Below are 26,630 nucleotides of genomic sequence, written 5' to 3'. Positions count from 1 at the left end.
GACGACTTTTTACTTAAGTACATGTCAGAGCCCATACTTCTTTACTTTAAACTTGAGTAAAGAGTGTAGTTACTACTTCAACTTTTACTGGAGTCTTTTAAAAAATGAGTATCTGTACTTCTACTTGAGTAAAGGATGTGTGTAATTTTGCCACCTCTGCCTTTACCATATCAATGTCCTAATCACACAATAAGCTCATCACTCAGGATATTCAGACTGCAGATGAACAATTTTATACCCCACCACTCACTCTAATGAAGACACAAAGATACACAAACATTTACTCACAGAGCATCACAGGCAGTGGACCGAGCCCCATCTTGTCCTTCTAATGGCTGACTGACTGACAGAGCAGAGGTGTGTGTTAAAGCTTTACCACATCCTCACGGGGGGGGGCTTTTTAAAAAACCTTTTACAACACTTTATTTACACAAGTCACATATCATAAAAATACATGGCGAATGAATAAGTAAATAAACAAACAAACGAACGAACGCACGAATAAATAAGATGGTTTCATAACTGAGTAATAATTAATTAAAATTAAATTAAAATTAATTCTGGTGCAAAGTTTCTTTCTCCTTCCTCAACAGAGCACAAAGCTTTCTCCCAACACCACACACATTTAAACACATACACATCATTCACACGTCTGCAAAAAATAAAATCAATTAAAATTCTTGATTTTATCAGCCTTTTTAATATTTGTTTGGCCTCACAGTCAGTGTTCTGTGCAATCTGTTTTTTCCGGCTCAGGTATATTGCCATCTTCGCTTGGCCGAGGATAAAGTTAACCAGTTGGCACCTGAACCTGTGTTTCCTAACGTATTTAAAACCAAAAATAAAACACTGAACATTAAAATCAACTTAAAACAACCTTAAAATGATCCATAAAACAGACTGTAACCTGGAGCAGTGAATAAACACAAGAAAAGCGTTTCTCTCTGTGAACAAAAAGGACAGTCATGTGCAATATCAGGGTTTAAAACAGAAATACTGTTGTTAATTCTGAGTAATAACTATGAGTTCACAGAGATAATACCATGTAAAATCCTCCACTGTAGATCTTCAGCTCTTTTTGGCAATGGTAGTTTGTACAGTGCCCTCCACTCCGGTTTAATATCAGAATTAAAACCCAAAATACTTCTCCATGGGGTGTCTAGCCTCCCACTCAGCTTTTTCTTATTTAAAACTTTAACACAGGCTCTGTAGAGCAGCTTCCCCATCACTGACCTAAAGTCCATCTCCCCTTCACCCCAGAAACACTGAGGAATCCAGTGTAGGTTGTCCCAGAAGAAATCCACCAGCAGGATGCTTGCTAGCAGGTTTGGTGGAGGATCAATGCAGGCTTGCTTGTGCCAGAGGGACGATGTGGCGAGGTTGTAGATGACCAGCATTCGCCACATGTAGGACATTTTTGGGACCAACCGTTTCCACTTGCACCATCTGCCTTTCACATGCTCTACAGAACCTTCCCAGTTTTTATGTTAAAACTCATTGCTCCCCAGGTAGCCACCCAAGTATTTAAAACCACATCATTTCCACGCTAAGCCTTCTGGCAGTGAAGGTGTCCCACCTCCCCACTCCCCAACTAAAATGGCTTCACTTTTAACCCAGTTGACCTTGGCAGAAGATCGAATCTGAAAGTCCTTTAAAGTGGCATTTAAAAACTTTGCATCGTTGTGTGTGGTTATCATGACTACCAAGTCATCTGCATAAGCTGACAAGCACATGGAGGCAATAAAATGTGGAGTATTAAAACCAAAGAGATGACTCCTTAACTTGTTTTAAAGAGGTTCAATCTCCAGAGAGTACAACATACCCGAGAGGGAACAGCCCTGACTGATCCCTCTGTACACTCTAAGAGGAGCACATAAACCACCGTTGACCTTCAGTACACTCTCAATTTCCCTGTACAACACCTTGACCATGGTTATGAAACCAGGGTTGAACCCAAAGCTTTCCAGCACCTTCCACAAGTATTCGTGCTCAACCCGGGCAAAAGCCGTTTTCCTGGTCTAGGAAAATCAGACCTGTCTTTAAGTCCAATAGCCTTGAGATGTCCAAGGTGTCACAAATTAGATACTGTATATATTGTCAAAATTCAACCTGCCGGCACACAGTACGTCTGGTCCTGGTGAATGATCTGCTCCATCACCTTCGTCAGTCTCGATGCTAATGCTTTTGACAGCAGCTTTTTTAGGCACAGGGTCAGGACGGCTCTCCTGCAGCTTGACGGGAGCTAACAACCTCTCACACTATCCTGTATGACCTCCAGCACATCCTGCTCTATTACTGCCCAGAACGCTTTGTAGAATTCTACAGGGAGACCATCTGTACCTGGCGCCCACCCGTTCTCCATGCCTTGGAGAGCCTCCGAAGCTCAGCCAGTGTCAGCTCCCTGTCAATTTCACATGGCACTGACTCTGAGAGCTTTGGCAGGTCCTTGAGGAAACTCTCTTCCACTACCTGCGCCCCTGATCGCTCACTGCTATACAGCTTTGAATAGAAGCTAATTGTCTGCTTGCGAATTTCAGAGGGCCCTAGCATGAGATCCCCTGATTCTGTTTGCACAGCATACATAAATCGTTTCTGTCCATTCCTTTGTTCTAAACCGAAGAAGAACTTAGAAGGAGCATCCATCTCAGTAACACTTTTAAAGCATGAGTGGACCAGCGCCCCTTGTGCTGCAGTGTCTAATAGTTCATTTTTTTTCTTTTTGTTTTTGAGGGCTTTAACCCTCTGGGATCGAAAGGCGCGCCGGTGCATCCTTAGCGCATTTTTTCCTCTTCAAAGTGAAATCCACTTAAAATACTCTGTCATTCATAATCATACACATACAGACATTTCTGTCTCCTTGACCATCTTCCTGAAACACGTTACAAACATGAACTGAAAACTCCGCCAATACTTATCACACGAACATGATGCATATGTCTAATGAAAACCTGTAATGTCTACTTTTAAATGAGGTAATTAAAATCAAAAGCAAATATTGTCTTTTGTGTAATCTGTATGTAAGTAAAGAGAGGTACAGTTTTTCTGGCTTGTTCTCAAAAGTCCTGTGAATCAATGTTCTGTATGTGTTTTATGGCCTTATTCAAGTGATTTATAATGTTTCATTTTTCACTAACCACGCATAAACATTGTTTTCTCAAAAACACAATCATGTATATACATGCTGCTCACATTGTAACGAGTCTGTCCGTGTTTTCCCTTGTGTCTGTCTGCTGTCATTCCCTGATGTTAATTGTTGACCCCGCCCACCTATTTGTTACCACAGACATTTAATTGCATTCAATCTCTTTCCCCAGGTGTTTTGTCTAGTCCTTGTCTGTCTCCGTCTTGTGATTGGTTCTCGTTCACTATATGTACTCTGTTTTGTTCACTTTCCGGTTGTGAGTTGTTGTTTAGTGTTTAGTATGTAGTATGTTGTCTGTTTATGTTCCTGTTCCCTGTCCTACTCAGTGTTCTGATCTGTTTTGCCTGCTTGTTCACTTGTTACTTGTTTCCTGTTTTTGTCAATTAAAAGGAGTAACTGCATATGGATCCGCATTCGCCTGTGTCAGTCCGTGACACACATAGTATTGTAGTCCAGTTTGTGCTGATTACAGTGATTATTAGACTTTAGCCATTTATATCTTCATAAGCAACTGAAAAAAGCACAAATTTCAGGGTATGACAAAACTTCTCCAGGTGCAAAAAATACCCTTAGACCCCAGAGGGTTAATAACTGTGTCCTCCTTCAATGCTGAAGTTCCACTATTTCTAACTCCAGAGCTTTTAGACATCTGGCAATGTCTCTTGTGACATTGAGAGTGTAGTGTTGACAGAATCCCATCTTGTGTGCTTTTGTCACATCCCACCACTGCTGTAGGGAGTTTAAAAAAATCCCATAAAAAAAAATCCATAAAAACAATTCCATAAAAAGACTCTCTAAAATCAGCATCTTCTAAAATAGCAGTGTTAAAATGCCAGTAAGCACTCGTAGGTTTTACATTCTTTTTAGCAATGGTGCACTGAACCATGCGGTGATCCATGATGCCTACTGAAAAAATAAAAAACTTTGTAAAAAAAAAAAGCTGATGCTTAAAACCATAAAATCGATCTAATCGCGCAAGGGAGAGCGTGTTGTCTTTGCAGTGGGCCCACGTGTACTGTCTCTGTTTCTTGTTTAAATTCCTCCATAGATTTAAATTCCTCATAGATGGTGGGCCTCTACCATGTCCCAGTGGCGCTTATGGGAAGCTACATGAGATTCTGCATGATTTCTGTCTATATGTTCTGCCGTATAATTAAAATCACCCCTTAAAACTAAAAACTCTGCAGTGCTACAGATTAAAACAACATTGAGTTTTTGTAAAAACCTCATTCTCTCCACTGCACCGGTGGGAGCGTAAACAAAGATAAAAAGCATTCACTTTTTCCTTGTCCCTTACCTCGTTTCTTTCTCTTTGTTGGAACTTTGAACAGGGGCTCATCTTCCATCTCCACGTCCCCCCAATTCCCTTGCACTTGTGTAGTGACCGGTGTCTTCGGGCGACAGCTCTTGGCCCAGTTCAGCCGAGCAGGGCTTCTCCCGACCCGGTTCAGCTGAGCAGGGCTTCCTCCGGTCCAGTTTAGCTGAGCAGGGTTTCTCCCGGTTTGGTTTAGCCGAGCAGGGCTTCTCCCGGTCCTGTTCGGCCAAGCGGGGCAATCCTGGGGTGGGTATGTCACCAGTGGAGCTCTGGTCTGCGGTCTGAGCTTGGGGCTCACTCTCCCTAGGCCCTGGTGCAGCAACAGTTGCAGTGCTTTCAGCTGCAGGCTGAGCTGTAGCCGCAGGGGGAACGGCTCCAGCAGGCTCAGCTGCGTTCTGCCCCCGTCGCTTGGAGACACTGGGGTCACTCTTTCTCTCAGGACGGGCGCAGACACGATGCCCTCTCTGACCACATTTAAAACATTTTATGTCTGTGTCAGTGGAAACGAAAATGTTGTAGTCAAAGTTCTCAATCCTGAACTTAAAGAACGCATTTAGTTCATTCTGACTCTCATTTAAAACCATAAAAGGCAATCTCCTGAAATCTCCAAGTGCTTAACTAGTGGTGACTTACAGCCGAGTGGGAATTTCTTCATGCGGGAGTCGGGTTGCCCGTTAGTGATGGCCATTTTAGAGAGAGAGAGAGAGAAAACATTAAAAATAATTTCATAATACTGTGTCCCTCTTGTGCCACCAAAGCAGTTCTGACCTTTCAGGTTATGGCTTAATGTCATAGTATAATGTTCATATGGCTGTTACTGTCTACGGTCCAAATATCTGGACAAATTGTTTCATACTTTGCCAATTATTCAACTTTCAGGTGAAAAAAAATGCAACCAGATAATATCATTCTATGCAAAAATGTCATCATTACTAGAGTGTTTGTCCAAGTGGTGTTACTATATATAGCTGTCTGAAAAAGCTCAGTGGCTCACATCCTTATAAAATCTGTCACAGAATAAGAAAATCCTCACAACTGTAACATTAGCAGAAGTGACTGAACAACTTACCATGAACAATAAATGAACAGGCTACAAAATAATTCACAGTATGAGTATAAATGTTTATTGTTTTAATTATTACAATTTTTATTTTAATCCCATTACATATAAAAATGGGGTACATAAAGAACAAGTAAAATGGAATAAGCCAATTCGTTACACTGTTCTTTTTTAAAGTCCGTTATAAAATATAAAGTCCCAATTGTTAGTTAACCAAATTGTTTCAGATCATATCAGGATGATGTACTCTGTGGTACAGAGTGATTGAAAAGTGATTGTAAAGTGAAACTAAAATGCTTTTGACTCCCTCTAGTGGTATCTGCTGTATAGTTTTAATTCTGTCTAGTAAGAGATGGATTGTTCAATACATCCAACAATGATTTACTTCTTCCTTATAGGTGTGTGTTGAGTATTTTGTGTGACCTTTTTGGGTTTTGTTAAGCTAGGTTGCTAATTCTCTATTTTATAGTTCACATACTCGCATTGTGTGTCTCGTCACATATATCGTGACACCCATTTTTCTGTTACATCTACACAGGTATTTTAACACACACCTATGTTTTTGGTGGTGATATTTAATATTAATAATTAATATTTATATTTTGGCAGAATATTTAGTTGTAGACAAAAGGTTACTCGGGCTGCATTCACTGCACACAGCCGGAATAATCTGCTTTAAAAGGCTTGACATTTCAGGCTTTTCAGAACGGCTGAAAAAAAATTATATCCCTGCTTTTGTTAATCAATGAAGTAGAACTCTCGTGAACAAAAGAATTAAATTGCTTGGTTGGTTTAATAAAAAAAAAAAAAGAAAAACCAACAGACAGGTCTGCTTCCTCTGGGCTTTTTGTGCACACAGGCACCAACACTGTGATTCCATATGATTTAGGGGCAAAAACTCTCATTTCTGCACACAGTTGGCTGTGTTTTTTGTGCGTGTGTGTGTGTGTGTGAGGGCTGAGGAAAGATTTATCATTAAGGCTGACTTTCACTGACTTGCAGCCAGTCCACTACAATTTTCAATCTTTATACAGAGTGGAAAGAAAACAGGGTAATTATGCAAATGAAAGGGGCAATAATTAGGATCTTTAATCTGCGATCTGAGCCAGGTAGAAAGGACTCACCGGCAGTCTTTCCACTGGCTTTCCTTCAAGAAAAGAGCTTTTAAAGATTTAGATTTATGAAACACACATCTTTACACATACTCAATTATAAATGAAAACCTTTAAAAGTGAAACCTAAATGTACGCATGTAACTTTTTTCGTAAACACTCAAACCAGCCTTGTTGATAGGTCAGAGAGACCTATATTAATTAATAAATTAATAAATATTAATTAATCAAATATCCGACGCTCAAGATGCTTTCACTCAGTTCACCAGAGAAGGTTTATTAACAGCCTTGGCCACCCATTAACACTCCTGTGGATTAATGTCGATAAAGAAAATTAATGACTCGTGGGCACCTTGTGACAATGTATCCCTGTATAACACAACACATGTTAGCTGGCTAACAACCACGTTGACACTGCATACAAACAGCCCTCACGATAAATTCTCACACTCGGCATCCACTTGTACATAAAACAATGTCTCAATCTCACAACTGTTTACAAAGTGAAATTAAATCAATTTCTACACTTAATAAACTTAATTATCGAGCTCACACAAACGCCTACCTCTCTCCGGCACATGCAATACAGACTGAAGAGGTGCGCATGCTCAATGGAAAGTGCCGTCCGCGTAACACTGAGAGTGTCAAAACAAAAGTCTCCCAACAGCAAACACTAAAATGAATACTTAATACCCAAAGAAAGAAAATAAAAATAATACAGTAATATAATACTGATTTTTGTGAATAAAATAATGTATTACATTTATAACTCGTTACATGTGTAGTGAATTTAGTTCTGTATTGTCTCCTACTGTTTTATGTAGCACCATGGTCCTGGAGGAACCTTGTTTCATTTTACTGTGTACTGTACCAGCTGTATGTGGTTCAAGTGACAATAAAATATACTTGACTTAACACAAGTGACCTGGAGTCTCAGTTAATTACCTCAGGAGACACGTCAAAGTGTGCTTTAACTCTCTACATTTGATTATATTGTCTTCTGGTAAAGTAGGTTCCTGTCTTTTGTATACTATCTGCTTAACTCACTTTGTTCTAGAGTAGTGTGATTTGAATCGTGTTATATTCTATAGCATTGTTGATTTTTATAGTGTTGGTTTTTGTTGTTCTCTCAGCTGATTAATCAGGAGTAGTTTCAGTCTCCCTTAAGGTGTGAATTGGGGGCAGGGCTTACCTATTTAAATTGAAGGTGAACCAGCCTACTCTTCAGTGTGCTTTAACTCTCTACATTTGATTATATTGTCTTCTGGTAAAGTAGGTTCCTGTCTTTTGTATACTATCTGCTTAACTCACTTTGTTCTAGAGTAGTGTGATTTGAATCGTGTTATATTCTATAGCATTGTTGATTTTTATAGTGTTGGTTTTTGTTGTTCTCTCAGCTGATTAATCAGGAGTAGTTTCAGTCTCCCTTAAGGTGTGAATTGGGGGCAGGGCTTACCTATTTAAATTGAAGGTGAACCAGCCTACTCTTCAGTGTGCTTTAACTCTCTACATTTGATTATATTGTCTTCTGGTAAAGTAGGTTCCTGTCTTTTGTATACTATCTGCTTAACTCACTTTGTTCTAGAGTAGTGTGATTTGAATCGTGTTATATTCTATAGCATTGTTGATTTTTATAGTGTTGGTTTTTGTTGTTCTCTCAGCTGATTAATCAGGAGTAGTTTCAGTCTCCCTTAAGGTGTGAATTGAGGGCAGGGCTTACCTATTTAAATTGAAGGTGAACCAGCCTACTCTTCAGTGTGCTTTAACTCTCTACATTTGATTATATTGTCTTCTGGTAAAGTAGGTTCCTGTCTTTTGTATACTATCTGCTTAACTCACTTTGTTCTAGAGTAGTGTGATTTGAATCGTGTTATATTCTATAGCATTGTTGATTTTTATAGTGTTGGTTTTTGTTGTTCTCTCAGCTGATTAATCAGGAGTAGTTTCAGTCTCCCTTAAGGTGTGAATTGGGGGCAGGGCTTACCTATTTAAATTGAAGGTGAACCAGCCTACTCTTCAGTGTGCTTTAACTCTCTACATTTGATTATATTGTCTTCTGGTAAAGTAGGTTCCTGTCTTTTGTATACTATCTGCTTAACTCACTTTGTTCTAGAGTAGTGTGATTTTGAATCGTGTTATATTCTATAGCATTGTTGATTTTTATAGTGTTGGTTTTTGTTGTTCTCTCAGCTGATTAATCAGGAGTAGTTTCAGTCTCCCTTAAGGTGTGAATTGGGGGCAGGGCTTACCTATTTAAATTGAAGGTTCTCTGCTCAGTATCTCTCTCTCTAACATTAGTGTCTAGTACTGTCTTGATATATTCTACCATACCTCAATTCTCACTCTTGTTTGACTACAAATATGTGCCTTAAACCCATCTCTGTACTCAAGGCCTACTCTCGCAGACGCTCTCATCCACAAAGCAGAGGTCACAATCCCAATAACCTCATCTACCCTCCTCTGTTATGTAAGTCTCAAACAGTAGTGGTAGGTGGGCTCTGGAATTGTCAGTCTGCGGTAAAGAAAGCTGATTTTATCTCTGCTTTAACTTCCCATTACTCCTTTGATTTTCTTGCTCTAACAGAAACCTGGATATCCCCACAGAACACTGCTACACCAGCTGCTTTATCCTCTGCCTATGCTTTCTCTCACTCACCACGAGAAACAGGCAGGGGTGGGGGTACAGGTTTATTGTTGTCAAAGAAATGGTGCTTTAAACCTCGTCTATTCTCTAATTTAACCATCTCTTCTTTTGAATTTCATGCCATTTCAGTTACCTCTCCTATCAACCTTGTTATCATTGTTGTCTACCGCCCTCCTGGTCCCCTAGGAAACTTCCTGGAAGAAATGGACTCGCTGCTTAGTGCTTTCCCTTCCGATAGCTCCCCCCTGACAGTGCTTGGTGACTTCAACCTCCCCTCTGACAAGCTACATTCTTCTTCCCTCCTGTCTCTTCTCGACTCTTTCTCCCTCACACTCAACAGCTACATCCCCACACACAAAGGAGGCAATGTCCTGGACCTGGTTTTCACCCGTCCTTCTCCAGCTACAGATGTGACTGCTACCCCACTCCACGTCTCTGATCATCACCTGGTATCCTTCACCATCACTCTACCTATCTTACCTAAAACTACCTCTCACCCCCTTGCTCTTACTCGCCGCAACCTTCACTCTGTCTCACCTTCATCTGTAGCTTCTGGCACTCTTTCTTCCCTTCCTGATGCTAAGTCTTTTTCCTCACTACCCTTAGACTCAGCCACAGATACTTTCCTCTCATCTCTTTCCTCAACTATGGACTCCCTCTGCCCTATGTTCGCTAAACCCAAGAAAACTTCTTCTTCTGCTCCTTGGCTTTCAGATGTGCTGCGCAACAATCGAAGAGAGCTAAGATCATCAGAGAGAAAGTGGAAGAAATCACAACTTGATGCAGATCTTGATTTTTACAGAACACTTCTTGTCAAGTTCTCCTCAGATGTGACTTCTGCCAAGACTTCCTTCTACAAGGAAAAGCTTGAAGCTTCCTCACATGACCCTCGGAAATTCCACAACATCATCTCTTCTCTGCTCAACCCCCCAGCTCCACCTTCTTCACCCTCCCTGACTGCAGAAGACTTTGCTTCTTTCTACCAGGAGAAGATTGAGGAAATCTGCCGGACCTTCACTTCAGCCCCGACTGCACTTACATCTCAGAGTATGGATTCCCCTACACCTTCGTTGTCACATTTTTCAATTGTGGCAGCAGAAGAGATTTTACAACTCATCCAGTCCTGCAATCCTACCACCTGCCCATTGGATCCACTCCCTACCACTATGCTCCAGACCATCTCACAAGACCTCTTGCCCTTCATTTCCACTATCGTCAATAGATCCATAGCATCTGGTCAGGTACCAACTACTTTCAAGAGAGCAAGGGTTATTCCCATCCTAAAGAAACCTGCTCTGGATCCATCAGACATCAGTAACTACAGACCGGTATCACTTCTCTCATTTCTTTCAAAAATTCTTGAACGCATTGTCTATAATCAACTGTCTGTCTATCTCTCACAGAACAACCTCCAAGATCCCAAACAGTCTGGCTTTAAAGCAGCTCACTCTACAGAGACAGCCCTTTTGGATGTCTCTGAGAAGCTACATACTGCTAGATCAGCCAAACTATCATCCGTCCTTATCCTCCTTGACCTTTCAGCAGCGTTTGATACGGTCAACCACAAGACTCTCTTATCCTCCCTCAAGAGTCTTGGGATTTGCGGATCAGCTTGGGAATGGTTTGCCTCCTACCTGGAAGGACGCTCATATCAAGTAACATGGAGGGGAGTGACATCTGCTCCACGCAGACTCTCCACTGGCGTCCCACAGGGCTCAGTACTTGGTCCTCTTCTTTTCTCCTTGTATACTCACTCTCTTGGTGAAGTTATTTCATCACATGGGTTCTCTTACCACTGCTATGCTGATGATACACAACTTATCTTCTCTTTCCCACCCTCAGATGCCACAGCTTCTGACCGGATCTCAGCATGTCTGGCAGAAATTTCATCATGGATGACTGCTCATCAGTTAAAGCTCAATCCTAGCAAAACTGAACTGCTGTTCATCCCAGGTGATTCATCCCCAGGTCACGATCTTGCTATATCCTTGCACAACGATCTGATCTCCCCTTCAGCCACAGCTCGCAACCTTGGGGTAACCATGGACAATCAACTGTCCTTTTCCTCTCATGTTGCAAATGTGACTCGCTCATGTCGGTTTCTTCTCTACAACATTAGAAGGATTCGGCCATTTTTGTCCACACAGACTGCCCAGGTACTTGTTCAGTCTCTTGTCATTTCTAGACTGGATTACTGCAATGCACTGCTGGCAGGTCTACCTATGAACGCAATCCGTCCTCTGCAAATGATCCAAAATGCAGCTGCCCGGCTTGTTTTCAACCTGCCAAAGTTCTCGCATACCACCCCGCTACTGCGATCCCTCCACTGGCTTCCGGTAGCTGCACGCATCCGGTTCAAAACACTGATGCTGGCCTACAAAGCCAAAAATGGACCAGCCCCCTCTTACCTCAAAGCCCTCATCATTCCTCGCACTGCACCCCGCAACCTCCGATCTACCAGCACTGCTCGACTGGTTCCACCATCTCTCAGGGTAAGAGGCAAGTATACTACAAGACTCTTCTCTGTACTGGCACCAAGGTGGTGGAATGAACTTCCCATAGAGGTCCGGACAGCCGAGTCACTGGCTATTTTCAAGCGGCGGTTGAAGACCTACTTATTCAGGAAGCACTTCAACTAGCACTTCTTTCCTTATCTTTTGCATTTAAAAAAAAAAAAAAAAAAAAAAAACCTTTGACACTTTTTCATTGTAACTTTGAACAAATGTTTTAAACTCATGGTATCTTAAGTATGTAACCTAGTGAACCAGCATTAATGTATTCAGTGTTAGAGATTTAAGCACTTATGTACGTCGCTCTGGATAAGGGCGTCTGCCAAATGCTGTAAATGTAAATGTAAATGTCATATTGGACAATCACATATAAACTGTTACAACAACTACATTTTAAAACTACATTTCTCAAAAACACAATCATGTATATACATGCTGCTCACATTGTAACGAGTCTGTCCGTGTTTTCCCTTGTGTCTGTCTGCTGTCATTCCCTGATGTTAATTGTTGACCCCGCCACACCTATTTGTTACCACAGACATTTAATTGCATTCAATCTCTTCCCCAGGTGTTTTGTCTTAGACCTTGTCTGTCTCCGTCTTGTGATTGATTCTCGTTCACTATATGTACTCTGTTTTGTTCACTTCCCGGTTGTGAGTTGTTGTTTAGTGTTTAGTATGTAGTATGCTGTCTGTTTATGTCTTTGTTCCTGTGCAATCAGGTGAACTTTGACGAGAAGGCTCTCAAGGACATTTTTAAGCACGGACTAAAGGACATCCTGCAATTCTTGATGCCGTCTACCCGAGAGATAAAATCATTCTCGGAGTTCAACAACTTGGCGTTGCTCCTGGGCGGGTCCACGCTAACCTTGAGCAGTGTAGAGACGGAAGCCAGCCGTAAATATTTTTTTTGGGGGGGGGCAGCAAGCATCGGGATCCGTGGGCTACAGAGCGGAACCAGCCACGGACGCCCGAATGCCCTACAGTGCCTCCGTCCAGCCCAGTCCCGTGCACACCTGTGACCGAGTCAATTCTCATGGCGACCGTACCGGCAAGCTCGGCTGAGGCCCGTGCTAACGGGCTGGTCTCCAAACTGGCGGATACCCCGATGAGGTCAGCTCGGGCGGCCGGTGTCCCTAAGCCGCCAGCTGACCAGCCGGGTCGCCAGAACCAGCCGGAACCGACGGAACCTGCCGAACCGACCGGGTCGAGGGAACCTGCCGAACCGACCGGGTCGACGGAACCAGATGGGCCGACCGGGTCGACGGAACCGGCCGGGTCGACGCAACCAGCCGGTCGGGTCGACCGAAATGACTGAGTTGGAGAGCGCAGTCGACATGGTGACAATTAAAACTCCCTGAACTCTCTGCCTGGCCTGAACCTATTAATGTTCCTATTTTATCTGTCCTGTGTTTCGTTTCGCTGGATTTGCCTGCCCTTCTACCTCCTGTCCCTGTTTACAGGCTCAGAGCACCACCCTGGCCGCCAACTCCGTTATGGTCCCTGGCTCGGCCTGCAGCACCACCCAGGTCTCCAGTCCTGCTCTGGTCTCTGACTCTGCCTGTGGCACCACCCTGGTCTCTGGTCCTGCCCTGGTCTCTGGCTCAACCTCCGGCACCACCCTGGTCTCCGGTCCTGCTCTGGTCTCTGGCTCAACCTCCGGCACCACCCTGGTCTCCGGTCCTGCTCTGGTCACTGGCTCAACCTCCGGCACTAGTCCTTGTCTGTCTCCGTGCTGTGATTGGTTCTCGTTTACTATATGTACTCTGTTTTGTTCACTTCCCGGTTGTGAGTCATTGTTTAGTGTTTAGTATGTAGTATGTTGTCTGTTTATGTTCCTGTTCCCTGTCCTACTCAGTGTTCTGATCTGTTTTGCCTGCTTGTTCACTTGTTACTTGTTTCCTGTTTTTGTCAATTAAAAGGAGTAACTGCATATGGATCCGCATTCGCCTGTGTCAGTCCGTGACACACATAGTATTGTAGTCCAGTTTGTGCTGATTACAGTGATTATTAGACTTTAGCCATTTATATCTTCATAAGCAACTGAAAAAAGCACAAATATCAGGGTATGACAACTTCTCCAGGTGCAAAAAATACCCTTAGACCCCAGAGGGTTAATAACTGTGTCCTCCTTCAATGCTGAAGTTCCACTATTTCTAACTCCAGAGCTTTTAGAGATCTGGCAATGTCTCTTGTGACATTGAGAGTGTAGTGTTGACAGAATCCCATCTTGTGTGCTTTTGTCACATCCCACCACTGCTGTAGGGAGTTTAAAAAAATCCCATAAAAAAAAATCCATAAAAACAATTCCATAAAAAGACTCTCTAAAATCAGCATCTTCTAAAATAGCAGTGTTAAAATGCCAGTAAGCACTCGTAGGTTTTACATTCTTTTTAGCAATGGTGCACTGAACCATGCGGTGATCCATGATGCCTACTGAAAAAATAAAAAACTTTGTAAAAAAAAAAAGCTGATGCTTAAAACCATAAAATCGATCTAATCGCGCAAGGGAGAGCGTGTTGTCTTTGCAGTGGGCCCACGTGTACTGTCTCTGTTTCTTGTTTAAATTCCTCCATAGATTTAAATTCCTCATAGATGGTGGGCCTCTACCATGTCCCAGTGGCGCTTATGGGAAGCTACATGAGATTCTGCATGATTTCTGTCTATATGTTCTGCCGTATAATTAAAATCACCCCTTAAAACTAAAAACTCTGCAGTGCTACAGATTAAAACAACATTGAGTTTTTGTAAAAACCTCATTCTCTCCACTGCACCGGTGGGAGCGTAAACAAAGATAAAAAGCATTCACTTTTTCCTTGTCCCTTACCTCGTTTCTTTCTCTTTGTTGGAACTTTGAACAGGGGCTCATCTTCCATCTCCACGTCCCCCCAATTCCCTTGCACTTGTGTAGTGACCGGTGTCTTCGGGCGACAGCTCTTGGCCCAGTTCAGCCGAGCAGGGCTTCTCCCGACCCGGTTCAGCTGAGCAGGGCTTCCTCCGGTCCAGTTTAGCTGAGCAGGGTTTCTCCCGGTTTGGTTTAGCCGAGCAGGGCTTCTCCCGGTCCTGTTCGGCCAAGCGGGGCAATCCTGGGGTGGGTATGTCACCAGTGGAGCTCTGGTCTGCGGTCTGAGCTTGGGGCTCACTCTCCCTAGGCCCTGGTGCAGCAACAGTTGCAGTGCTTTCAGCTGCAGGCTGAGCTGTAGCCGCAGGGGGAACGGCTCCAGCAGGCTCAGCTGCGTTCTGCCCCCGTCGCTTGGAGACACTGGGGTCACTCTTTCTCTCAGGACGGGCGCAGACACGATGCCCTCTCTGACCACATTTAAAACATTTTATGTCTGTGTCAGTGGAAACGAAAATGTTGTAGTCAAAGTTCTCAATCCTGAACTTAAAGAACGCATTTAGTTCATTCTGACTCTCATTTAAAACCATAAAAGGCAATCTCCTGAAATCTCCAAGTGCTTAACTAGTGGGGACTTACAGCCGAGTGGGAATTTCTTCATGCGGGAGTCGGGTTGCCCGTTAGTGATGGCCATTTTAGAGAGAGAGAGAGAGAAAACATTAAAAATAATTTCATAATACTGTGTCCCTCTTGTGCCACCAAAGCAGTTCTGACCTTTCAGGTTATGGCTTAATGTCATAGTATAATGTTCATATGGCTGTTACTGTCTACGGTCCAAATATCTGGACAAATTGTTTCATACTTTGCCAATTATTCAACTTTCAGGTGAAAAAAAATGCAACCAGATAATATCATTCTATGCAAAAATGTCATCATTACTAGAGTGTTTGTCCAAGTGGTGTTACTATATATAGCTGTCTGAAAAAGCTCAGTGGCTCACATCCTTATAAAATCTGTCACAGAATAAGAAAATCCTCACAACTGTAACATTAGCAGAAGTGACTGAACAACTTACCATGAACAATAAATGAACAGGCTACAAAATAATTCACAGTATGAGTATAAATGTTTATTGTTTTAATTATTACAATTTTTATTTTAATCCCATTACATATAAAAATGGGGTACATAAAGAACAAGTAAAATGGAATAAGCCAATTCGTTACACTGTTCTTTTTTAAAGTCCGTTATAAAATATAAAGTCCCAATTGTTAGTTAACCAAATTGTTTCAGATCATATCAGGATGATGTACTCTGTGGTACAGAGTGATTGAAAAGTGATTGTAAAGTGAAACTAAAATGCTTTTGACTCCCTCTAGTGGTATCTGCTGTATAGTTTTAATTCTGTCTAGTAAGAGATGGATTGTTCAATACATCCAACAATGATTTACTTCTTCCTTATAGGTGTGTGTTGAGTATTTTGTGTGACCTTTTTGGGTTTTGTTAAGCTAGGTTGCTAATTCTCTATTTTATAGTTCACATACTCGCATTGTGTGTCTCGTCACATATATCGTGACACCCATTTTTCTGTTACATCTACACAGGTATTTTAACACACACCTATGTTTTTGGTGGTGATATTTAATATTAATAATTAATATTTATATTTTGGCAGAATATTTAGTTGTAGACAAAAGGTTACTCGGGCTGCATTCACTGCACACAGCCGGAATAATCTGCTTTAAAAGGCTTGACATTTCAGGCTTTTCAGAACGGCTGAAAAAAAATTATATCCCTGCTTTTGTTAATCAATGAAGTAGAACTCTCGTGAACAAAAGAATTAAATTGCTTGGTTGGTTTAATAAAAAAAAAAAAAGAAAAACCAACAGACAGGTCTGCTTCCTCTGGGCTTTTTGTGCACACAGGCACCAACACTGTGATTCCATATGATTTAGGGGCAAAAACTCTCATTTCTGCACACAGTTGGCTGTGTTTTTTGTGCGTGTGTGTGTGTGTGTGAGGGCTGAGGAAAGATTTATCATTAAGGCTGACTTTCACTGACTTGCAGCCAGTCCACTACAATTTTCAATCTTTATACAGAGTGGAAAGAAAACAGGGTAATTATGCAAATGAAAGGGGCAATAATTAGGATCTTTAATCTGCGATCTGAGCCAGGTAGAAAGGACTCACCGGCAGTCTTTCCACTGGCTTTCCTTCAAGAAAAGAGCTTTTAAAGATTTAGATTTATGAAACACACATCTTTACACATACTCAATTATAAATGAAAACCTTTAAAAGTGAAACCTAAATGTACGCATGTAACTTTTTTCGTAAACACTCAAACCAGCCTTGTTGATAGGTCAGAGAGACCTATATTAATTAATAAATTAATAAATATTAATTAATCAAATATCCGACGCTCAAGATGCTTTCACTCAGTTCACCAGAGAAGGTTTATTAACAGCCTTGGCCACCCATTAACACTCCTGAGGATTAATGTCGATAAAGAAAATTAATGACTCGTGGGCACCTTGTGACAATGTATCCCTGAATAACACAACACATGTTAGCTGGCTAACAACCACGTTGACACTGCATACAAACAGCCCTCACGATAAATTCTCACACTCGACATCCACTTGTACATAAAACATAAAACAATGTCTCAATCTCACAACTGTTTACAAAGTGAAATTAAATCAATTTCTACACTTAATAAACTTAATTATCGAGCTCACACAAACGCCTACCTCTCTCCGGCACATGCAATACAGACTGAAGAGGTGCGCATGCTCAATGGAAAGTGCCGTCCGCGTAACACTGAGAGTGTCAAAACAAAAGTCTCCCAACAGCAAACACTAAAATGAATACTTAATACCCAAAGAAAGAAAATGAAAATAATACAGTAATATAATACTGATTTTTGTGAAAAAAATAATGTATTACATTTATAACTCGTTACATGTGTAGTGAATTTAGTTCTGTATTGTCTCCTACTGTTTTATGTAGCACCATGGTCCTGGAGGAACCTTGTTTCATTTTAATGTGTACTGTACCAGCTGTATGTGGTTCAAGTGACAATAAAATATACTTGAATTAACACAAGTGACCTGGAGTCTCAGTTAATGACCTCAGGAGACACGTCATATTGGACAATCACATATAAACTGTTACAACAACTACATTTTAAATAAGTGAACACATTCACACTCAATATATTGTTTAACATATTTGTACCGTATAATTTCATTCATATGACATTGTAAAACCTTTAATGCTTCACTTTATTAGGATTTATATAGAAAATTAATACACTGAGTAATTGTTGAAAATAGTCAAAATATCTAAATGTACATTAATTTTTCACTGTCTATTTGTTATTCTTTACTTGCTCATTTGTGCAACTATGAAATAAAAGTCTGATGATTGTTGTGGTGGGTCTGATTTCCAACAACAACGAGACAGCCTACCTACAGGAGACTAAAAACCTGGAGAGATGGTGCTAGGAGAACAATCTTCTCTGGCCGGGGAACTGTCTGGCCTGGCACTGACTTCCCTCCACTTGCTGAGAGAGGAAATCCGCAACAGCCATCTGCACCCCCAGGCTGTGGACCACCTCTAACTTAAACGACTGTAGTGCCAGGTTATGACTGATCTTCGCATCCTTCATCAGGCTAGACCAGTGACTGTGAGACTCTTCGATTATTCCCATATTGTGCCTGGACTTTAGCTCATCCCAACAACCTAATTTTTATGCTTGTGTAGATGGTAGGGATGGATGTGGTTCTATGTCGTCTCTCTATAAAATTTAGGCGAAAAGGTGGAGGCGAGAACATGTTTGAGGGGGCAATTCTTTAGGTGGAATTAGTCCATGCTCCCGGTGCAGAGAGAGAGAGAGAGAGAGAGAGAGAGAGAGAGAGAGAGAGAGAGAGAGAGAGAGAGAGAGAGAGAGAGAGAGAGAGAGAGAGAGAGAGAGATGGAAGCACTTAAGGAGGGCCTGGTGTAAGAGAGTGGCAGAAACTCCATTGGAGAGTAACATCATCAATTCCCTGGGTTTGGCACCAGAGTGGGGTGGAAAGAAGAGATGGGAATCAAGCTTGGGACAACTCAAGAAAAGTTTATTTCACATGTATTAATTCTCCATTTACTACTGAACTTAACTGCAAAGAGATCCTCTACACCGAATAATAGTTTTAGGATCAAGTTATATGCTTTAAAGAAACATCTTATTAATCCCATGTGATAAATTCTAATGTTCTAGCAGGGGACAAGAGTGACAATGAAAAGACAGCAATATCGCAGCGGTGAATTGATGATTTATTTTATTGATCAAAACATTTCATATAGAGGAAATCTCACAAACAAATAGAATAAAAACAGCAGTACAAATTCAGCAGTGGTAGAACTAATACTGTGAAGACACAAAACACAATATTAGCACCATATTTCAGATAACATTTTTATATTGCATAAAAAAGCTGGCTGTAGGGCGTTTTGAATACTACTGTACACACACGGTAATTTTCACCTCATGAGCAGGTTTGCAGACATTAACTAAACAAAGCCAGTCACAACAATGAGGGTGTCTATAATATGATGAGCAAATAACAGCAGGACATTTAAATGACAAATCAGTATTGTTTAAAAATCCACACAAAACCATACAGAAAAAGAAATTCTGGAATAATATATATTATAGTAAATGTATCTTGTTTTTATAGATGAATTTTGCTCAAGCCTCTATGACTGCATTCTCAATTCTGTCTTCATCTGTGTGATCTGTTAAAGAAATGAAAAAAAAAAAAAATTCTTTCATTTCATTTTTTCCAGATGTTTGGAAACCAAACTGCATTTGATTTCATCCTAAAAACATATTTTTAATTCAAATTTTAGAACAAGTGGTTATTTTATTAATTTTCATGTAAAAAATCTTATTTAATCTTTAAAATAAGAAGTGAGTCAAAAGATTATTCTTGCACTTATTAAAGTCATGATGCTCGTTATGTGAAATATAGAGATATACTGAAAAAGTTCTTACCTCGAGCTCTGTAACATATGAGCAGCAGAATGATGGTCACCAGCAGATACGGAGAGGCCGTCACCACACTACAGATCAGCATGAGCACTGAGAATGGAGCTTCTACACCTGAAGGACATGAAGCAGAATAAAAGAATAATTATAATCATGTTTATTTCATTCTGAACTGTTTAGATGTTTTAGCTCAATCTGTAGTACAAATAAATTAATTTTATACTGTGTGCACGTGTTTCATAGCATATTGTATTGCACATAGACACTATAGAGTTCACTGTGAAAAGCTACTGAATTTAACACATTAAGTGGTATATAACTGAATATTTTAATAATTTCTCACGTCTGACTGAGACCCAGCTTTTCAGTGACTCTCCTCTCTCTGGGTGTTCACAGTGGTAGAAACCTTCATCTGACTTTGAGACAGTTTGGATGATCATCTCTCCTGTAGTCTGGTTCTGGAGAACTGATCCATCTTTATAGAAATCAGCTCGGAGGTTTGAGGGATTTGGGTTGTGATATAAACAGCGTAGAGTCAGAGGATGTCCCTCAGTCACAGGATGGACAGGACTCTCCAGGATCACATCACCATCTAGAACACAGAAAATCACTAACAAGGAAATCTATGATGTGTCTGTAGATCATAAATAAAAGTTCTCTAATTTATCTGTATATAACTTCAATTAACCGATGAGCAACCGAGTTTTACACACACACACACACACACACACACACACACACACACACACACACACACACACACACACACACACACACACACAACACAATGAGACATTCCTTTTACTAATAAAACCCAAGATAAGGTACTCTAAGGTTCTCATTCTTATAACCCTTTTTGTAATGTGTTTCTTCTTTTAAGGCTTGCCTGACTTAAAATTATTTGCTCCTTAATTTCCTGACAAGGGTGTATTTTATTCATGTGTCAGAAGACAACATTGTATTTTAAAATCTGTTATACTCTATCATCATATCTTACTGATCATGGCATGTTAATGTATACCTGTTCTAATGCCGTATGCCCCTTTAAGGTCTGATGTCAGAATGTATACGAAGCTATCGTTTTCTTTTTACTTCCCTAATGAAAGTGCATCTTGTTTATGTTTCATTTTTGTTTCTTTGCCTTTATAAGAACACAATATCGTATTAACCTCAGTTACCCTTTGATTAATGATCTATGTATGTAATGTACCGCTGCCTTCATACCGTCATTACCCTTCATGTTTAGTATCCAAATGACCACAAAATTATCGGTTACTCATTTTTCAAGCACTGGTGTATTTTATTTGAGCACGAAAGGCGCCATACCGTCTTAATACACCCTGGATCAAACTTTAAAGTCATCTAAAAGTTTGATAGCTAAACCACGCCCACAGACACCTGAAACAAAGGGAGTTTTTCCCTCCAAAATCCTGACCGAAGTATTGGTCATCTCCCCAAAGATGGGTGGAGTTCGCGACCTTTAAATTGTCACAAACACCACTAATCCGTGGTCAGACTTCCGGAACAGCTTCAAGACGACTCCATCTTCCTTCAAAGAAGTTCCAGCAAGCTTCACTTCCAAGAACGACAACTGCTCTGATCTTCAGGAGATCTTGGAAGAACGTCTGACCCCACCCTAACTGACTTTTCAGAGATTTCTCTGTTGCATCCGGACTCTCGTTCAGTAAGCCAATGCAAGTAACCGTTTCCTTTACCAACCAATTTAGATGCGTAATTTTAAGTAGGAATCTTTCATTGAATCTTAAGGTGAATTTAAGTTTCTGTGACGATTTCCCAGTTAGGGTGTGATTATTTTTTGAGTCTAAGCTTGCCATTCCTTTCCTTCCTTTCTCTAGTTCCTTCTTTCCAGTCTCTTCCTCCCTTTCCCCAATTTTAATTTCTTTTGTTTTATTTTATTTTCATTTTCGTTTTCCCTATTTCTTTTGTTTGTTTGTGTAGTTTTATGTTGTGTTTGTCTCATTCATTAAATGTCATAATTTTGAGCCACAGGTGATTTGTCTCTGAGTATCGCTCACAAATTAAGGTACCTGCAATATCTGGTCTGAACTACATGCTCTATTAAGTTCATTTAATTTAAATTACGGTATACAGTAAAAGGAGAGCGAATCTTTCTTGGCCGGGAAGATACCGCCTTCATAGAATTAATAAAGGTTACACGGCCTGTTCGCCGGACGAACAGACCAGATAAGCGTAACGTTAATTCCAGTACCGTTAATTTCAACTTAGGTTAAAATATTTGGAAGTCACTATAACACGTTATAGTTGCTTATAAATATTTACCTTGCTTCGCGAGCCAAAATCGCTACAATACATTAGTACAGATATATATGAATATTGAATACTGATTTGAATTCATACTCATTTAGTTGTACTAGTAAAACTGGTGTCTACAACTAACATACATGTTTTCATTTCCCTTTTCCTTTAACATTAAAAACACACTACATGAAGACTCACCATGCACTGTGATGTTGACAGGATTACTGTTTTCTCCAGATTCAGACACACACCAGTAAACTCCAGTGTAGGATGTGGAGAGGAAGCTGATGTTACATGTAGATCCTGTAACTGATCCCCAGTGTGAACAATCTAACACTCTCTCACTGTGTGTGTATCGTCTCACTGTCCATCCAGTAGACTTACTCTGGTCCTCACAGCTCAGTGAGAGAGAGTCATTAGTAAAGTGTTGAGTTCTGCTGGGATTGATGATCAGAGAGACTGGAATAGATTCAACTGAAACAGAAAACATTTAAAGTGCCAATAAACAAAATAATGAGGAAGAACACAAAGAAATGACTGAAATGTGATGTAAATTGCACCATTTATTTTCCAGCAAAAAGCTGTTTTATTCTTTTAAAGGATTCTACTGTAAATGATTAGACAATTAGAGCAGTCAAATGAGCCAATGTGCAGGATTCTGATTTATTTTACACCATAAATATATTTACCACCTATTTGTATCTGTATCTGATTAGAAGACATTTTCTGAAGACATTATATCTGAATAATTTATGTATACTTGGTCACATACAGAATGTTTACCTGCTCTGACTTTTAATAAAATACTCCTTCACAGAAATCCTCAAGCATTTAGCACACACTCTTATCCAGAGTGATTTAAATAAATACATTATATATATATATATATATATATTTTTATAAGAATTTTTATTTTTACTTCAGTTTATACATCTGAGCACTTGTGGGTTCCTTGAATCCTTACATGCACATTTTCACCTGACACACTCACCTGATACAGTCAGTGTAATAACATCACTGGAGTGTGAGGAGCGTGAGCCTCCTCTCTCTGTTCCTCTACAGGTGTATGTACCTGTGTGGGTCACTTCAACACCACTGATACTGTACACCTGTTCACTACTGACAGGTCTGTGTGAAGTATCTTTATACCAGCTGTTCTGCCAGCTAGAGACACTTTCATCCTGTATGTCACATCTCAGAGTGACGGTGTCTCCAGTGTAGACGGAGCTCTGAGGATTCACTCTCACAGTCGGTTTGGGTTTTACCGTTGAAACCAAATGATAAATTATTTGTACTATCTACGATTACAGCATGGGGCAGGTTTTGTGTAGCATTTCATGTTTTTTTTTATTTACAGTAAGTTTGTGTTTAACCTGTAACATTTTATAACAATTTGTGTAGATGAAGTTATTATTCTGTTTAATATATGTTGTGTTTAGACTGAAATGAGCTGAATATAATCTCTTACATTGTACTGTATATTGTGTATAATGTTTTTCTTCTTTTAAAAAAGTTTAAGTAATAAAACACAGTGTCTAACACTGTTATAGAGTTACTGTTTCCACCATGAAGTACAGATTATTTTAATCAGAATGTGACAATGATTATAATTTTATTAAATAATGAATGTCACACTGAACATTTAATCCATATATAGTTACATTTACTCTTGTGGAAAGTCTGATAAACTAGTTAGTTCCTGTTCTTGTCACATTAGACGTCTGGAGGCAGATACAAGAATTTATAAAATTGTGACAGACACTAGATCAGGACATCTGCAGACTAAACACACAGCGGTAACAACAGTTACAAGACAAATACATACATGGTGAAACAAAGGGGTTTAAATACACTGACAAATCAAGGGTTAAAGTGAAAACAGGTGAGAATAATCCAGATACATTAGAACAACAACCAATGACAGGACAGGGGCGGAGACAAGACATGAATCAGAACAAAAACCCACATGACAACGTAAACAAAAACACAACAGAAACAGGTCAGTATACATGTGCTGGGTTTCCCTCAGACGTGTCCCAAATATCTTTAACAGATCTCACTTACAGACGTTTTCTCACCAAGATTTAATTTAATCTATATTTTAATAAATAAATATAAAAAATACAGAACCACAAAATATAAACTTTTCTGTCCTGAAGATGTTTACATGTCAGAAAACATAGTTATAGTGTGTGTGTGTGTGTGTGTGTGTGTGTGTGTGTGTGTGTGTGTGTGTGTGTGTGTGTGTGTGTGTGTGTGTGTGTTAAACAAAATGTTTTTGGATCTCACCAGTCAGAAATGACAAATACTTTTAAACATATGTATTTCGAGATCATTCTGAAAATTCTGGAATAACAAGGAATTACAAAATAATTAAGCAATAATGTTTACGCCTTCTAACAAACCTGTGATGAAAAGAGGAAAAAATCATGACATACCTCTCACTGTAATCTTGACAGGATCACTGAGCTCTGTGGAGTAGTAGGAGTCATAGTAGTTGTAGTTTCTCCTGTGTGCCCAACACCGGTACTCTGTTTCTCCTGCATTATCGACTGTCACATTAAGTGTGTTCACTTGTTCACTGTTCAGATCCCATAACTCCTGATTATTTTTGTACCATTGAAACTCCCATCCAGTCCCCTGCTGCAGGTCACAGCTCAGAGTGACGGTGTCTCCAGTGTAGACGGAGCTCTGAGGATTCACTCTCACAGTCGGTTTGGGTTTTACTGTTGGTGTGAAATGATGAAGGTGTCAGAGCTGCTTTACACTTTACAACATAAGCAGTAGATTCACTGTGTCTAACAGATGCTTTGTGTCTAAAACTAACATTTATATTTAACATTTAATACAAGATGTTACAGTTGTATGTTTTCTTACACGGCTGATATTCAGTATATTTTAGATATAATTATAATTAATTCAGTTTGTAATCAGATAGCAGTGGTCAAAATGTCTGGGATGTTCCTGTGTATCACATCATCATTAAATCAGAGTGTTCACACATTTTATAGAGTCGACAGCAGACAAAGTTATTACATATTTAAATGTCTTAAAATACATTAATGACATGAAATACATCCAACAGAACAAAAGTAAATCATGGATTATTACCCCAGAGGTGTTAATGTGAACAGTCGAGTGAAGAGAAGATAATGAGGCTTGTGTTTAAACATTGTGAGGGATTTCTGTGATGAGACAGAGACTGATGTGGATGATGATGATTATAAAAATCTCTCAATTACAGAATTCACAGATAAAACCTTCTAATTCTAATTACTTATAAATTGGTGTTTACTAGACAAGGAAGTAAAAGTCAATATTAAATAAACAGGGACTCAGTTTCTGACAACTCAAAATCTGAACCCTGAAAATAATGTGAAGATATTAAATAAGAAATAAAAACACACAGACTCACCTGATACAGTCAGTGTAACATCATCACTGATCTCTGAGCTCTGAGAGTATCTCCCATGTCCTCTACAGCTGTAGGTTCCACTGTCAGAGTCTTCAACAGACCAGATTATTAACACCTGCATTGTGCTGTATCTGAAATATCTCTTATTTCCATTTGAATAGAGTTTGTTATTATCTTTATTCCAGCTGTAAGTCCACTGAGTGTTTCCTCCTCCCTGTATGTTACATCTGAGAGTAACAGTCTCTCCAGTGAACACATGTGTATAAGGCTTTATGGACACCACAGCTTTAGGACTCCCTATAAAACATTCTGTTGTTAATAAACCTTACATAAAGTCATTCCAAGTCTACACTACTAATATCATTTTTAGAGTGAGTATGAGTTCATGTTTTTGTTACTTGATACTGATATGTGTAACCTGCTTAATATTAAGTAATCAGGGGCATCATGGAGCATTTTATTTAGCACTAGTTATATCTGTTGTTCTCTTTTGTTTTCTTCCATATACTTGCCTGAAAATGACATGGATTGTTCCAAATGATGCACTTTGCAAGTAAAATTAATTATATCTATTTTTACTGAATTAAGTGTTTATAAAAATATTTTATTACACCTGTGTCCACAAACAAATGCACCCAAACACACACTTACACACCACACAAACACAGACAAACATTGGACATTGCATTTCATTGGGCCTCCATTAAAAAAAAGCTACACATTAGTAAATATTTCACACTTGTGATATGCCTTTGTCCAGCAGAGGGCAACACCTGATCTACCAATAAGCTACACACACACACACACACACACACACACACACACACACACACACACACACACACACACACACACACACACACACACACACACACACACACAGTGTTTAGTCTGTAATATTTCATCAAATTATGTGCCTCTGATCATAAATATAGTGAAAATAGTTCATAATTTCTGCTTTATTACTTTACTTTATTTTTTGTATATAAATGAGGTTTATTATACCAAATATTACAAAAATGTGTGCAAAATATATGTTAATATGTTGGAAACATTTTACGGCTCATTTGTTATAAGCAGTGAAATCAGACCAGGTCAGTTTGACTCGGTGCTCCTAAATTGCACAGAAAAGCAGGGAAGATTACAGGAGGGTTAAACTTGTGCTGTTTTATATTTAATATGTTAAGAAATTTAAGCAGCATAAAACTATTTGTGTACAAAATTGTTTATTCAAATCTGATTTTGTAGCCTCCTTTGGTTAGATCTAAAAAACTACATGGTG

The 26,630-nt window shown here is 39.8% G+C and overlaps 2 protein-coding genes across 2 annotated transcripts in view; one reads left to right on the top strand and one right to left on the bottom strand.

The window, feature by feature from the left end:
* Nucleotides 1-26,630, top strand: part of LOC113643290 (low affinity immunoglobulin gamma Fc region receptor III-like) — a 546,637-nt gene that overhangs the window by 381,895 nt on the left and 138,112 nt on the right. The window lies entirely within an intron of this gene.
* LOC113633966 (obscurin-like) overlaps nucleotides 1-26,630 on the bottom strand; it is a 580,831-nt gene that overhangs the window by 503,205 nt on the left and 50,996 nt on the right. The window contains exon 5 of the mRNA XM_047823084.1: nucleotides 24,372-24,659. Coding sequence (XP_047679040.1) covers nucleotides 24,372-24,659 — 288 coding nt within the window. The remainder of the gene's footprint in view (nucleotides 1-24,371; nucleotides 24,660-26,630) is intronic.

This window comes from Tachysurus fulvidraco, chromosome 1, assembly GCF_022655615.1.
Source record: "Tachysurus fulvidraco isolate hzauxx_2018 chromosome 1, HZAU_PFXX_2.0, whole genome shotgun sequence".
Lineage (NCBI taxonomy): Eukaryota > Metazoa > Chordata > Actinopteri > Siluriformes > Bagridae > Tachysurus > Tachysurus fulvidraco.
The sequence above is the reverse complement of the archived record's forward strand: the minus strand, read 5'-3'. Positions and strand labels throughout refer to the sequence as shown.